This window comes from Electrona antarctica (assembly GCF_951216825.1).
Source record: "Electrona antarctica genome assembly, chromosome: 21".
Taxonomy (NCBI): Eukaryota; Metazoa; Chordata; class Actinopteri; order Myctophiformes; family Myctophidae; genus Electrona; species Electrona antarctica.
This window is the reverse complement of record NC_136802.1, coordinates 25,926,408-25,940,578: the sequence shown is the minus strand read 5'-3', so window position 1 is coordinate 25,940,578 and position 14,171 is coordinate 25,926,408. Positions and strand designations below refer to the sequence as shown.

Here is a 14,171-nt window from a genome sequence, read left to right as displayed (position 1 = left end):
AGCCACACTCACACTGAGAGAAAACACAACACTCTGTTTTACACTGAAGATAGACTGGGAGAGAGAAAACAATAGCTCTGAGTTTTGCTTGTTCTGAAGAAAACTGGGAGAGGAAGAGGATGGGACTTCCTGGTTGTTTGCAAGAGGCAATGGTTTTAAAGAGACAGTGAATGTTTATCTGCTTATGGTTGAACATTGTACTGGACTCACACATTACAAGATCATTTCTCTGCCGTATGGAAACGCCTGGTGACACTTTTCTTCTTTTTTTAAGATTTGTTTATGGCTTTTGTGCCTTTATTGATAGTTACAGTAAAGTCAGACAGGAAAGAGGGAGAGAGAGAAAATGGTAAATGGTGCATTTATATAGCGCCTTTATCCAAGGCGCTTCACATAGATTGTGCATTACATTCACCCATTCACACACACATTCACACACCGATGGCGACGGAAACCATGCAAGGCACCAACCAGCACATCAGGAGCAATTAGGGGTTCAGAGCATCCTAAACAGTGGCAAGAGGAGTGGAATAATGAAGAGAGAGGGAGACAAGAAAAAGTATGTATATGGGAGCTGGTGACAGAAGAGACTCTGTAAACATGACTTTGCTAAGATTTGGGCATTGTGGGCTAGCCAGTTGCCTGAAAACAGTGGGGAAACATCCAGATGGACGTTGGGGAGGAATTTCTTTTAACGTTTTATTTTTTTACAACCCCTCAAAATGAGTACAGCAGCGCGTGTGCGCACACACACACACACACCCACACAAAAGCATGCACACACGCACGCACACACACACAGACACAAAAGCATGCACACGTGCACGCACTGCGCCTTGGTCTGCCCCAGGGTCTCCTCCCAGTGGGACGTGCCTCGAGGACCTCCCTAGGGAGGCATCCTAACCAGCTGCCCGAACCACCTAAGCTGGCTCCTTCCCAGGCGAAGAAGCAGCGACTCTACTCAGTCTCTCCGAGTGTACAAATGGAAACCAAATGGACCCTTACAGGTCTGTAACTGAGTGTACACAATTACACATGGAACCAAATGGACCCTTACAGGTCTGTAACTGAGTGTACAAATGGAAACAGCCCAGTCTCTGGAATGTTGTTACACCGTTTCTCCAGCAGATGGCTCCAACTGACATCTTTTCCTATGTGCAACAGAGAAACCACCTACTCACAGCACATCATCTACTGATGGCATTACATGTGACATCAGTCTAAACCCTTTTCATATCAAGGCCCGTTATTTGGCATTTCAACCATGGACCACCATTTGATGACATTTAGCCTCTCAGACCCAAGACTAAAGAACATTTTGTAGTCAACAATTCTGTGCTGTTGGCAAACATTGATCAAAATAACAATTCTCTAATTGTAGATTTGTATTGTAAATGAAGTAATGCAGATGTTTAACAATAATTTAACTCTAGAGTTTCAAGAGTTAAAGATCTAATTAGGGTCCCTTTGGTTACCAAATCCATAATTTAGCAGGGGACCACCTGGAACCTTCTCAAGGACCACTGGTTGAAAACCTAAAGAGCTGCAGCCTCTGTGGACATTTTTAACATCCTGCAGTTTCCCCAAGCATTTAGAGAATTCAATGTCCTTGAGCCTCTCTGCTGACAAACGTTTTTGGGCCCAACAAATATTTAGAAAGGAGAAAAACACATTTGTTCGGGCTCAATTTTTTTTGTTTATTGTCATGAGTTTACAGGTCTTTAAATAAATACTTTCTTAAACGTCTAAGGGAAAATATTATTGGAAATTCTCTTCCGGGCCGCTCATCGGGGGCGGGACTGCAACGCTCTATACCTTGCAGTCTTATGCAAAGGTTAAAATGTAATTAATTTATATAGTCAGGTCCATTTGTTGACCTGGCATCCGATAGATTCAATGGTGATGTGAAATTACGCCAGACTTCAGCACTATTAATTAAAAACTACAAGTTCAACAATCTTTTAGATTTTCTTTGGTGAAAAACTTTGAAAATGTTTGTGAAAAATGTAGAATCTTCTCTTCTGGGAGTCCATGGCACCAAACATGTTCAGAGGACGGGGGTCTGCGGCCTAAATACATACACATCAATTTGGGGGTCCTTGACATGAAAACGTTTGGAGACCCATTGCCCTGGCCCCTAGCATCCCTATTCTGGAGGCTGGACATTCGGCTAAAACAGCGGCTCTGCTATCATTTTAGCCGAATGTATTTGGTGCAGAGCGAAGAAAGCAGATGTCCTAGGACAGACCCCTGTGGGACTCCAGTGGGTTTAAGTGAATGAACAGTAAAGAAACCAGGATATTTCCAAAAAACAAACTTTTATTGAATGGATTAATTACTGTATGTTTTACTTTTCAGTACAAATTAACACGTATAAGTGTGTGTTTGTGTGTGTGTGTTTGTGTGTGCATCAGTGTGTAGAACACTTGGGCAGCTGGTCTCCGGTCAGAACTTTTCTCTCCACTCCGCTTTCGTTGATGGCAGCCAGTCTGATCACCCCCCCACTGGACCCGTCTCTCTCCATGGCCAGGGCCAGAGCTACACACACACACACACACACACACAGAGAACATTTCATCGTTCAGGTCTTCTAAGGACAGCATTTGTCCCAATCCGATCACGTGATCGGAAATCGGGGCAGATCACATCATTTTCAAATGATCGGAATCGGATCAAGAGCAAAACAAAAAAAAAAGAACGTCATCGGGACATCCCTAGTATCAATATTATATCCAAATCATGATATTAGACTGGACATTGTCTGTGATTCTGGATATTCAATCAAATGTATTTATTCAGACTCAGGTCCAGTTAAAAACAAGAAACCTAAAATACTACATACAAAGAGGAATACCCCTAACCCATAAAAACATCAGTTTCACAATCATAGTCATACCAGTGCTTCCAAAAAGCAGACCGATACCTAGTGGTACTCAAGATATTTGTCAAAGGTTCACCAACTACCCATACCCAACCAGTGTGTGTGTGTGTGTGTGTGTGTGTGTGTGTGTGTGTGTGTGTGTGTGTGTGAGAATGCGTACCAGAAGCAGTCAGTTCCAGACATTGATCTTTGGTCATCCCAGGTTTGTAGTTTGAATCCATGAAGCCATAGATGTAAGTACTGCCACTTCCTCCAATGGACACAGGCTGTCTGACCATCATGCCTCCTATTGGTACAGAATACACCTGGTAGGGAGACAGACAATACATAGAGAGAGTTAGACTTGTGGCTCAAGTTCGCTTGAGACAGCGCCCCTCCGTCGCGGTCTAAAACTGTACTTTATCCCGTACTGATAGGAGGGGGGCGTGACCATTTCATCAAATATGTTGTACATTATGTGCTTTATGTACCATACATCCATCTATAAATGCACCACGTCTCTGTATGTCTGTCTGTGCGTGTGTACGTCTGTAATGCACGTAACTGCAGAGCCCGGTGTCAAGTCCGTCGGACCCACGGCTGTCCAGAAACGCCACAAAAGGCCTCTGCCCGGGCTCTGGACAGGGCCCCTGCACAGGCTCCATATATGGAGCTGTTCTGACATCACAACACTCCATACTTGGGCATGCCTGACACAGAAGTCCATATATAGGAATAAAGGACGCAGACAGACTGATACAGAAATCTCCATATATGGGCATAAAAGGGAAACAGACAGATGGGTGGAACAGGTCATTCTGAGACACAGACTCCATATTTGGGCATGCCTGACAAAGAACTCCATATATGGGAAAAAAGGGACACAGACATAGTAGGTCCTACTTGGATCTTACATCATTCCAAGTAGGCCAGTGCCCAATGGGCACCGCTTTAGTTCCTATAAAGTCAATAAGTAGGTCGGGAGAGGCTTATTGTCCGCCAGAACGCAGGACTCCTTTCTTCTTGTCCCATCCTATAAGGTGTGTAGTTACAGGTTGTGTAAGTGCTGCACCGAGTGCCGCGCTACGAGCTTGTAGATCTGCTATTTTTTTTTAATCGTGAAAACGTGTGCAAATCTATAATCCATCTATATAATATATATATATATATATATATATATATATATATATATATATATATATATATTCACAGTGAACGTTTTAACTCTATTTTAACTAATATTTGCAGGGGGTCCCTGGAACTACTGTACATATTTTCAGATGGGGGTCCGTGGCCAAATACAGATAATTCTGGGGATTCTTGACATGAAAAAGGTTGAGCACCAATGACATAGAAACATAGGTTTTTCATAAAACTGTCATGATTTAGAAGACATTTGTAGAATCTGGTCTCAGTCCTAAATGGGTTCATCTGCATCCTAAATACAATATTGGTGCTTTGGCTATCAGCGTGTGCGGCCACTTGTTTTTTCAAGACTCCCTCCCTCAGTTTATTCTCCCGTGGGCCAGCACCGCTGCAAGGACTTTGGGTAGCGTAAGCATCCTCGTGCACAATGTGGGCTACCTGTCCACCTTTCCTCTTGTCCCATCCTGCTACAATGATCCCAGCAGACAGACAGGTTGTGTATTTTAATGTGGGCTACCTGTCCACCTTTCCTCTTGTCCCATCCTGCTACAATGATCCCAGCAGACAGACCGGTTGTGTATTTGAATGTGGGCTACCTGTCCACCTTTCCTCTTGTCCCATCCTGCTACAATGATCCCGGCACTCAGCTCTTCTCGGTAGCGGTAGCAGGAAGCTTTGAACAGATTGGCGGCCGTCTCCACCAATGGGGGCTCGTCGAGCTCGATGCTGGCGATGACAATAATAATTTGTGTTAATGAGTGTCAATGTACTGCACACATTTAACTGTCGTTCACAAAATTGTTGTATGGTTAAAAAAATTGTGATCTTATGGTTTATGTTACATTCCTGAGACAATAATTCGATGACCTGCTGAATCGGTCATTGTGTGTGTGTGTGTGTGTGTGTGTGTGTGTGTGTGTGTGTGTGTGTGCCCGCGCGCGCGCGTGTGCCCGCGCGTGTGTGTGCGCGCGCATGTGCGTGCGTGCGTTATCTGGAAGCCCAGCTGGTATGCCACCACTTCAGAGTTTGTGTGTGTGCATACCTATATATGGAAGCCCAACTGGTACACCACCACTGCAGTGGGTGTGTGTATGTGTGTGCGTGCGTGCATACCTATGGAAGCCCAGCTGGTACGCCACCACTTCAGCGATAGCCTGAGTGTCAGCAGCAGAACCAGACCTTTAACACACACACACACACAGAGACAGAGAGAGGTTAATGTCGTCTCAGCATTTTATCACTTTCATCAACTTTGTCACAGCACAGGATAACAGCCTTATGGTCTACTGTCGTTATTATAGTTTATTGTGATAAAAGAACACAACAATCGCACTGTGGAGATTTGAATTTATGGTGCAATTGTGCTCCGTCATACACTAGGATGATGAATTAGCTTTAGTTGAGATGCAAATTCAGCACCACTTAAACCCTCTATATAGTTGATAAAACATTTAAACCTTCTATATAGTTGATAAAAACAGACCTGTCAATAAAAGAGTGCATTTGGTACTCACTCTACACAATTCCATTTGCCTAAAATAGCAGATCTACAAGCTCACACCAAGCTACAAGCTCACAACGCGATATTCGGAGCAAAGAAAATGAGTGGTGGACTGACCTGCAGCAGTAGATACGGTCGTGGATGGGAGTCAGTTTGTCTGTCACTCTGTTGGCAATGTATGCCCTGGATGGATGTACGGACACACACACACACACACACACACACACACACACACACACACACACACACACACAGTTGTAATACACAATATATCATGTGCTTTAATGATGCGTGTGTGCGCGTGCACACACACACACACACACACACACACACACACACACACACTTACCCAGTGGTTGTACGGGAATCAGCTCCCATCACAACACCTTGATCATATTCTACCGCCATGATGGTAGTCTGAGAGAGACAGAGAGATTAAATTAAGACATGATTACAGACCGATTCCACGATGTCAAATTATATGATATAAAATTATAAAGAGGTGAAAGTGCTAAAGTGACAACAGCTCACTGGAGGCTGCATTTAATGTACGTTATATGCAGCATACTCTACTACAAACATTACTGTTCATTTAAATGTTTAATAATATTACCAATGAGAAAAACAGATGCAGGGCAACTGGTAGCCTAAGATTTAAACTCTCGGTGTATTTCGACAGTTTAAATCTTAGGCTAGGCAAATGACAATCACTTGATAGGCCTGACATTTTGTGTTGTCTCCAGACTCTCCACATGAGTGGTTTTCAACGCGTTTCATATCAAGGTCCATTATTTATTCAGCATTCAAGCCACGGACCACCATTTGATGACATTTAGCCTCTCAGACCCAAAACTTGTCTTAGAATATTTTGTTGTGTTGGATAAGATGCTGTCCACAATTCCACGCTATATTGATGTTCGTTGGTACCAAGCGTTTCCACATTGTTTGACAACATTCTCTCTCTCGACACACGCACGCACACACGCACGCGTTAGCCTAAACTATGCTAAGTGGTGTTAGCTTGGTGGTCAACAACAGCATCTCTCTTCCATCATTTAACACAAACACGCACACACACAACCCTAAGAAACATAATTATTATAATGATTAATTTGGACTAAACCATCTCTATAAACACATTAATTGTTGAACTTGTCATTCATTGTAAATGAATAAAGTGCTGTCTCATTGAGAGCCGCTAGCATCTTAGCTTAGCAGTATAAACCCTATTTTAAAGCAGTGTTTTGGGGGTCATAACTCACTCCTGTGGTGACTTCAGTACCGCACCATTCTGGAACCATGTCGGAGGTAAAAATGCTCATATTATTCTCTCCAAACTTCATCATGTAAAAACTGCTGTGTGTTTGTTTGTCAGTTTGTCACTGGACAACTGCAGTATGCAGGCAAGCAAGGAGTCGCACGAGTGACGTCACGACTGACGACTCACAAGTGGGCGTGCTGCAAACCAATCCAAGTAGTACTCCCTAGTACTCCCTTTACTCTAGTCTAGTACTCCCTACTCCCAGCCATAACCAGATTAGTGGACAATTTCGAACAATACCTATCACAATTGGGCAAGTGGGCATGGCCGTTTTTAGCCCAATGAGTGTTTTTTTTTGCAAAACTAATGCTTGGAATGGATTCAGCATCTCACCCTAAAGGGTGAGGTCGTGTGCATGCATCCGCCTGGGTGACAGCAGACTATGGGCGAGCGCTGGCTCTTTGGAATGGGGGGTCAGATCAACATATGGAATGAATTCTGTACTGGCCATATATGGAGCGTGTCTTGAGTGTACAGGGTTTGATGAGGGCCCAGGTAGGGCCGGGCCTTAATTTCCGGGCCTGTTGAGAACTCTACTAATAACTTTGAGGCGGGCCCGTCTAGAGTTTAAATGGACAGGTATATCAGTCAAAACGGAAACATCAAAGAGGAAGGACGTCGGGTGGGGATGGATCAACATATGGAATGTCAGAACAGATCAGCTCCATATATGGAGATCTAAGGGTTTGAGGTCAGATGTAGAGTTGCTGGCCGGCTCCATGTACACTTTGTACAGTATGCAGATCTAGGTGATGATCCAGTCTTCTCCATGTATGGCTATCCAGGGTTTGATGAGGTCGGTGTCGTGATCTTCATATGGAGACGACCATATATGGAGGCCGCGTGACACGACTGACGGGAAATGCAGATTTTCGATCGCAATAACACTTAAACCACTTATACCCCTATCGTCCCCCATGTGGTCTGTACTTAAATATTATTATTTTTAAATTGACCATAGGCAATCATCACTGCAACGGGCATGTATGTATGCAACCTGCTTGTTTTTTGAGAGCGGAAGAAGTGCAGTTCCTAGACCTTCCCACAAAGGGGCGATATTTTACAAATTAAGTAGAGCTGAAGCTGCTGGTGTGTGTACATGTAAGCTACACATTATTTTATTTGTGTATTTGTTGCATGAAAACTGGTCAGGGGTGAAAACAGTTTTTGGTTGATTGATATCTTTATTGACTGAATGCACATAAACAAACAAATCTGTGAACAGAATAATAAGAGCTTATCTCTCATACCTCTGAAGCTAAGCATAGTTCAATGTGTGGGAGCAGAGATTCATATAGCCTAACTGAAAAAATATATATGATTCACCACTTGAACCTTTAGCATGTTTGTATGATGAGGCAGTTTTCGATCGATTTCGATTGCATGTGTTGGTTGTTAATTTGAAATGTATAATGTGAACTTGAATTGCTGAATTGAATAGATAAAAAGGAGTGTTGTTTTCTTTGACTTTTTATTTTATTGACCAAATCCAAAGCATACTTATATAAAAACATACAGTAAAGTTGTCACCAATTAAGTTTACAATATTGGTTTAATGTTGGCCCCCATTGCAATACAGCAGCCATTCAACAGTTATACAGCCCGCACCGCGGAGCCGACTGATTTGCAACAAAATAACGAAAACTGAAATTATATATTTATTTTTGGTTGGGGGGGAAATTATGAAATCTTAATATTTTTGTATCATTTTGTTGAGCTTTTATTACACAATAGGCCCACATATGGGCATGCCCCTTTTGTGCCCATGTATGGAGCTGACTGATTTGTCATGTCATGTCACGACTCACGACACATTGAAGTGAGACAACACACTCTATTTAGGCTGCATAGCTGCATTGAGAACTCCTATGGTTATGCTGACGTCCCATATATGGAGACTGGTGGATTATTTTATTTATTTTTTAAATGAACACACAGCAGCAGTCTGTCTACCTATAGAGAAACGGACGTGTGTCGGCCTTCCTCAGCGTTTCAAACTCCGTTTCCAATGAAACCATTGCCCTGATATGAGCATGTGGCCCCCATATCGGTTGGATCGGCAGTGTGACCCATGACGTGACTCCAGGGCAGGCCCGGATTAACAATGAAACTCAGTGGCGCTTAAGCCTCACGGCCCGCAGCTTGCAGGGCCCTGTGCGTGAGACTATTTCAAATAGGTACAGCTGTTGCTTCCGTCGAAACCGTATTCATAGGTCACCGATTTCAATGTAATGCAACACAGGAACCCCCGCTAGTGTTTTTGGTCGTCCAACAGTTTCTTAACCACTCGTTGGGTGCCTGGGAGGAGACTCGAAAATAGCAGATCCAGTCGAGGAGCAGCGTCTCATTCACTGGGCGCAAGAAGTGTTGTTCTTGATTGTGTTACGCGCAAGCCTTTAGATTTGGTGTAGCGCCAGGGCCTTGGTGTAGCGCCAGGGCCTTGGTGTAGCGCTAGGGCCTTGGTGTAGCGCCAGGGCCTTGGTGTAGCGCCAGGGCCTTGGTGTAGCGCCAGGGCCTTGGGAGGTGTTGATCAGTCACTGTGTGACTAGTAATTTGATTAAATGTTTTAGCTCTGGGAACCCCCCAATCTAAACTTTAAAATCCTCAGTGTTAATTAAATTAAGTTAGAGTGGACCGCGGATCCGACGTTGAGATATGGCGAAATACAGAGCCAAAAGAAACCCAGGAAACAGACCAGTCATATGAGCAGCCTCCCCGTCCGTATCGGTCAATTAGAGACCCTGCCGCAGTCCATTTGAACCCCCCTGGTAGTGCCGAGCCCCCCCTGGAACCGCCGAGCCCAAGCTGTGCCTGTGATACACGGAGCACAGAGACTCCAAGTACTGCACCTTGGCGCTCAGCTCCTTGTTCTCGGCCTCCAGCGTCGCCAAGCGACCCGTGAGGAAGTTCACGTGCTCCTTCCTCTTCACCCGGCACACCCGGGCACACTCCTTGTTCTTCTCCAGACGGTGGAGCCTCCTCTTGCGCTCGGCAGCGTCATCCAACATGGCGGTCTGCCGGGAGGCAGTGGTCTTCGCCTGGCGACGGCCCGAGCCGGGGTTCGCCTGGGGAAGGCCCGATCCAGGGTTCGTCTGGGGAAGAAGGCCTGAGTCTGGGTTAGTCTGGGGAAGGCCGAAGCCAGGGCTGTGCGGTCCATAGGCGGACATGTCTCCAGCCGACAGCGCCGCCTCGTTGGGCAATGGCGGCATCACGTAGTACTGTACGCCATCGATGCAAGCGAAGTAAGGCACCGCGCCGTTGGCTTGTTGAATGGCCGCGGGAACAGAGGGCCCCGGTAACGGAAGGAGACTCCACGGCTGTTGAGGGTATGCCTGTTGAGGGTATGCCTGTTGAGGGTATGCCTGTTGAGGGTATGCCTGTTGGGGGTATGCCTCCGTGTCTTCCGCTTTAATCGTCATCACCGCAGGAGGAAGATATGACGACGATGATGGCGTTGGTTGCATCATCTTGTTGTTCAAGCGATGATATTGTACTGCAGAGAACTTTTATTCGATGACAACACTCTGAGCTGTATTCGCTCCTGCTGATATGGCTCTCTCCTATCCCTTTCCAGCTTCCTTGGATAAAGAAAAAGTGTAAGTGATGTAATGAAACAAACACTTTCATCTTTATATGGTCTGACATCACACTGACATCACACTGACATCACACTGACATCACACACAACATAAACAGATAAACTGTTACCGTGAAGCCAGGCAGAAACACAAGGGCACACATGCATACTGTAGCGTAGCATGCTGATGTCATCAATTGGGACATCATAGACTGGCCTAGGCTCCATATTTGGGCATGCCTGACATGGAATTCCGCATATGGGCGTAAAAGGGACACAGACAGGCAGACAGACACAGCAATCTCCATATATGGGCATATAGATATAACAGGTATAATGGGTATTGTATAACTGGGTGGGGCACTGGTCCAGTACAGTCGACACATCACAAATCTAAACGCCTCACAAAACAACAAAACATAACTTTGTCGATTAAGTCACCCCTTCAATAATTGTATTTTATATCATTTTTTATCGTTGATCAGTCACCTTTCTAACGAGGTACAACCTGTAAGGATTGTGCAATCTTGGAATAAGCAACACAGCTAAACATGTGTCAGGATATTGCAAGAAATACTGGAGCAGAAAGCTAGAATGGCAGACGGAATAAACAGTCACTCTCAAATGTCCATGTTTGTCCAGTTTGTGTTTTATTTGAGACAGGTTGGAGACCACGTTGATCTTGCCGCAATTCCAAAACTTTAAACTGTATCCACACATTCAGTCCTCAAAATCTATTCTCAAACAGCAGTATATGTGCTAACCTCGCAGATTCACTTAGATTATATATATATATAACTCTTAAATATGTTTTAACCCGTTTCGAGAACCAGAGATACAGGGTTTTATGACATCAGATAGTCGTCACTCGTGGAGAAGTATAGGATATTGCCTTTCAAAGCATAACGGTGAATGTTAAAACTTCCCAGACTAGACACCACAGATGTGAAAGTAGGCTTGAAACTATAGCCATAAAGGCTATTTATTAGTACATATGATGTAATGCCAATCTGCTACAGTCACACGTGGCAGAATGGTAACCAAAGCCCACTGCAACATACCGTGTTAATAATGCAGTTAAATCGCTTCACACCCAATGCAACCACTTTTCAAATTAACATACATTCTCGGTGAGTCTGAGACTGGAGCAGCGCCGTGAACATAATCAGAATTCCTATGTAGAATGTAGCTGACATGACTCTTCGAAACCCTTACACATCAATTGAGATGTGAGAATTTGTCATTATAACATACGTTACGTTCCCATTGAATGTTTAGTCTGAAGACAAAATATAGAGAGATCACTATATATGCATCACTATTACATTGGGGATTTATAATATCTGGGATGCCAGATTGGTAGTATAGTATTAATTTTGTATTAACTCAATGGAAATACATTTTGGAGCCATACATGACCACTAGCTTTTGTGTTCATCCAAGTGTTGGCGATTACTTCCAAGCAAGCACTTCTTTATATTCCAATAATAACATCTGTATTATGTACACATCAACATCTCTCGTCTCACATATCCCCCAAAATTAAAACAACATTAAACACGCAATAACAATGTGAGCTGCCTACGCGAGAATGGTACACTTGTACAATTAGGATGGGGGCAGATTGGCAGAAGTCAGCATAAACATTCATGAAAATATTGGTATTTCCTTAAAAGAAAAAAGAAAAAAAGGAAAGAATATATTTCCAAAGACTTGTCCTAGCCAAAACCGAGAGCTGTCTTTGGGTGGACAACCAACCACAGTGATTTGTCAGTGACAACCTGTCACTGGAAATCAGCTCAAACTGCAGTTAATCAGAATGCAGCGAACACATAGCCAGTACAGCCCCAAACTTAAAGGTGTGTTCAAACCTGAAGCTATACATTTCTTTCCAGTCGCTTCAATCGATTCACTTTGGTCGCACAGGTCAGCGTTGGTTTAAAAAAACAATAATAAAAAAGTCCCTTCGCTGCTGTCGTGCGCTGATTGGCTGTAGACACAGTAATTTAACTTTGGGAGAGTAACCAAATGGACCCGCTCGTTCACGCACGACGGCTCGGTTCAATATATTTAACATAATTCTTGCTACTATATAATTCAGCAAAAGCTAAGATACCAGGCGGCCGTTCGCACCGGCATTGACTTTGTATGTATTCGCGCTGCTCTAACTATTCAGGTCTGAACGCAACTTTACTTCTGGTGACTTATTGAAATCCACCCAACCTCAACTCAGTACATGGAGGTGAAATGTGATGGGTGTGTCTCAATTTGACAATGTAAAGTAGCCTCGCCTAACAACCATACTGTACTGTCTGTACAGTATTTTGCGTTGAATGTCAATGTCGCGTGTTAAAGGTTTTTCTTTAACCGATAGATTACAGATATATACTTAGAAATGGAGGCCAATATTATAGGTTTTATTTACATTATATTTAAGAAATATTACTGGAGGAAAACAGTTTTGTGGAATACTTGTTTGGCTGAAACTTCATAAATAACATTTAATACTTCAGAGAATTGAGGCACTCTTCATTGACCCATTCAGGACGGGAACCCCTTTTGGTGTTTTAAGCATTATGTTTTTAGCTGTTGAAAAATAGCAGATCTACAAGCTCATAGCTCAGCTTGTAGATCTTGAAAAATCATGAAAATGTGGTGCAAATCTTTGAATATATATTCTTTCACAGTGAACATTTTTAACTCAAATCTTTGCTTCTGGGGGGTTTCGTGGATCAACATATTTTCAGATGGGGTCGGCAGCCAATTACATAAAATTGTCCTTGACATGAAATAGTTTGAAAACCACTGACATGGAAACATAGGTGTTTTTCAGGTAAAACTGTCGGGATTTAGAGGAGAGGAGAATCTGGCTTCAGTCCTAAATGGGTTAAAAGAATAACTGAACTGTCACTCATCCACAGTACAATATACATCACTTTCTAGGCTAGCCCGGAAGTGGATCCATTTGCTTTCCCTCTAGCCCTAGAACGAAGATTGTTTGTAAACCATGGCCAGCCCAGGAGGGTGGAGCTTTTGGACTTCTTGTCACTTCGCACAATAGTACAATCCCACACACCTACTGAGGCTATCTTGGGTTCAAAGAAATGAGCAGGTCTCGGAATTGTATCACATACTAAAAAAACAACAACAACTCAAAACATAAAAACTCAATCAAAGAACAAGGTTTGGTTTCATTGTGCGTAAACAAAAAAGAACATGAAGTTGAACATGTTCATTCTCAACCGTTCGGCTCAGACTAGTTAACCACTACTTGGACCCCTCCGTTACCCCCTGTACACAAAATCTATTCGCCGGAAATAGGCCATCTACAAAATTGTCCATGTTTGCAGAATGTTTGCCTCTTATTACGGCAGTTCTCAGAATAGGAACGCTGGGGTTCAAGTGATCATGGGGGAGGGAGGAGCTAGATTCCTGCCAATAGCCAGTGTTTCTCAAACTGGGGTTCAGGGAACCCTCACAGTGCGTTTTAACAGCGGGAGAACAACAGCGAGCAACACATTAATTTCATTGGCTATCGCCTAATCGCCCGCTATTGCCGGACGATGTCGCCCAAAAGGTACATTATGTTCATATTTTCGAGCTGTTAAAACACACTGTTAGGGTTCCAAAGGGATCTGTAACTGTATATGGGGGTGCCGGAAATTAAAAGGATCCCTGGCTAATAAGACAAAATGTGCACTTGTCAGTCAGTCCGTCCCGTCGCCTCGTGACACGCTCAATATATGGCCGTCTCCATATATGAAGA

General features: G+C 43.7%; 1 protein-coding gene across 1 annotated transcript; it reads right to left on the bottom strand.

Annotated features, from left to right (window-relative positions):
* Positions 1 to 2,299: 2,299 nt before the first annotated feature.
* Positions 2,300 to 6,970, bottom strand: LOC306914176 (proteasome subunit beta type-6-like). Its single transcript, XM_079491120.1, has 7 exons — positions 6,770 to 6,970; positions 5,857 to 5,924; positions 5,625 to 5,690; positions 5,120 to 5,185; positions 4,603 to 4,732; positions 3,042 to 3,186; positions 2,300 to 2,538 (listed from the first exon to the last, which is right to left on the bottom strand). Exons 1-7 carry the CDS (start codon positions 6,851 to 6,853, stop codon positions 2,411 to 2,413), a joined length of 687 nt encoding a protein of 228 aa, XP_079347246.1. The 5' UTR covers positions 6,854 to 6,970; the 3' UTR covers positions 2,300 to 2,410.
* Positions 6,971 to 14,171: the final 7,201 nt, after the last annotated feature.

Bases quoted from the DNA above. Each gene is read 5' to 3' on its own strand.
- LOC306914176 (XM_079491120.1), bottom strand. From the start codon at position 6,853: ATGATGAAGTTTGGAGAGAATAATATGAGCATTTTTACCTCCGACATG. The intron at 3,187-4,602 runs GTAGCCCACATT...TCTCCCTACCAG, and splicing joins ACAAGAGGAAAGGTGGACAG to GTGTATTCTGTACCAATAGG. The intron at 2,539-3,041 runs GTACGCATTCTC...GTGTGTGTGTAG, and splicing joins TCTGGAACTGACTGCTTCTG to CTCTGGCCCTGGCCATGGAG.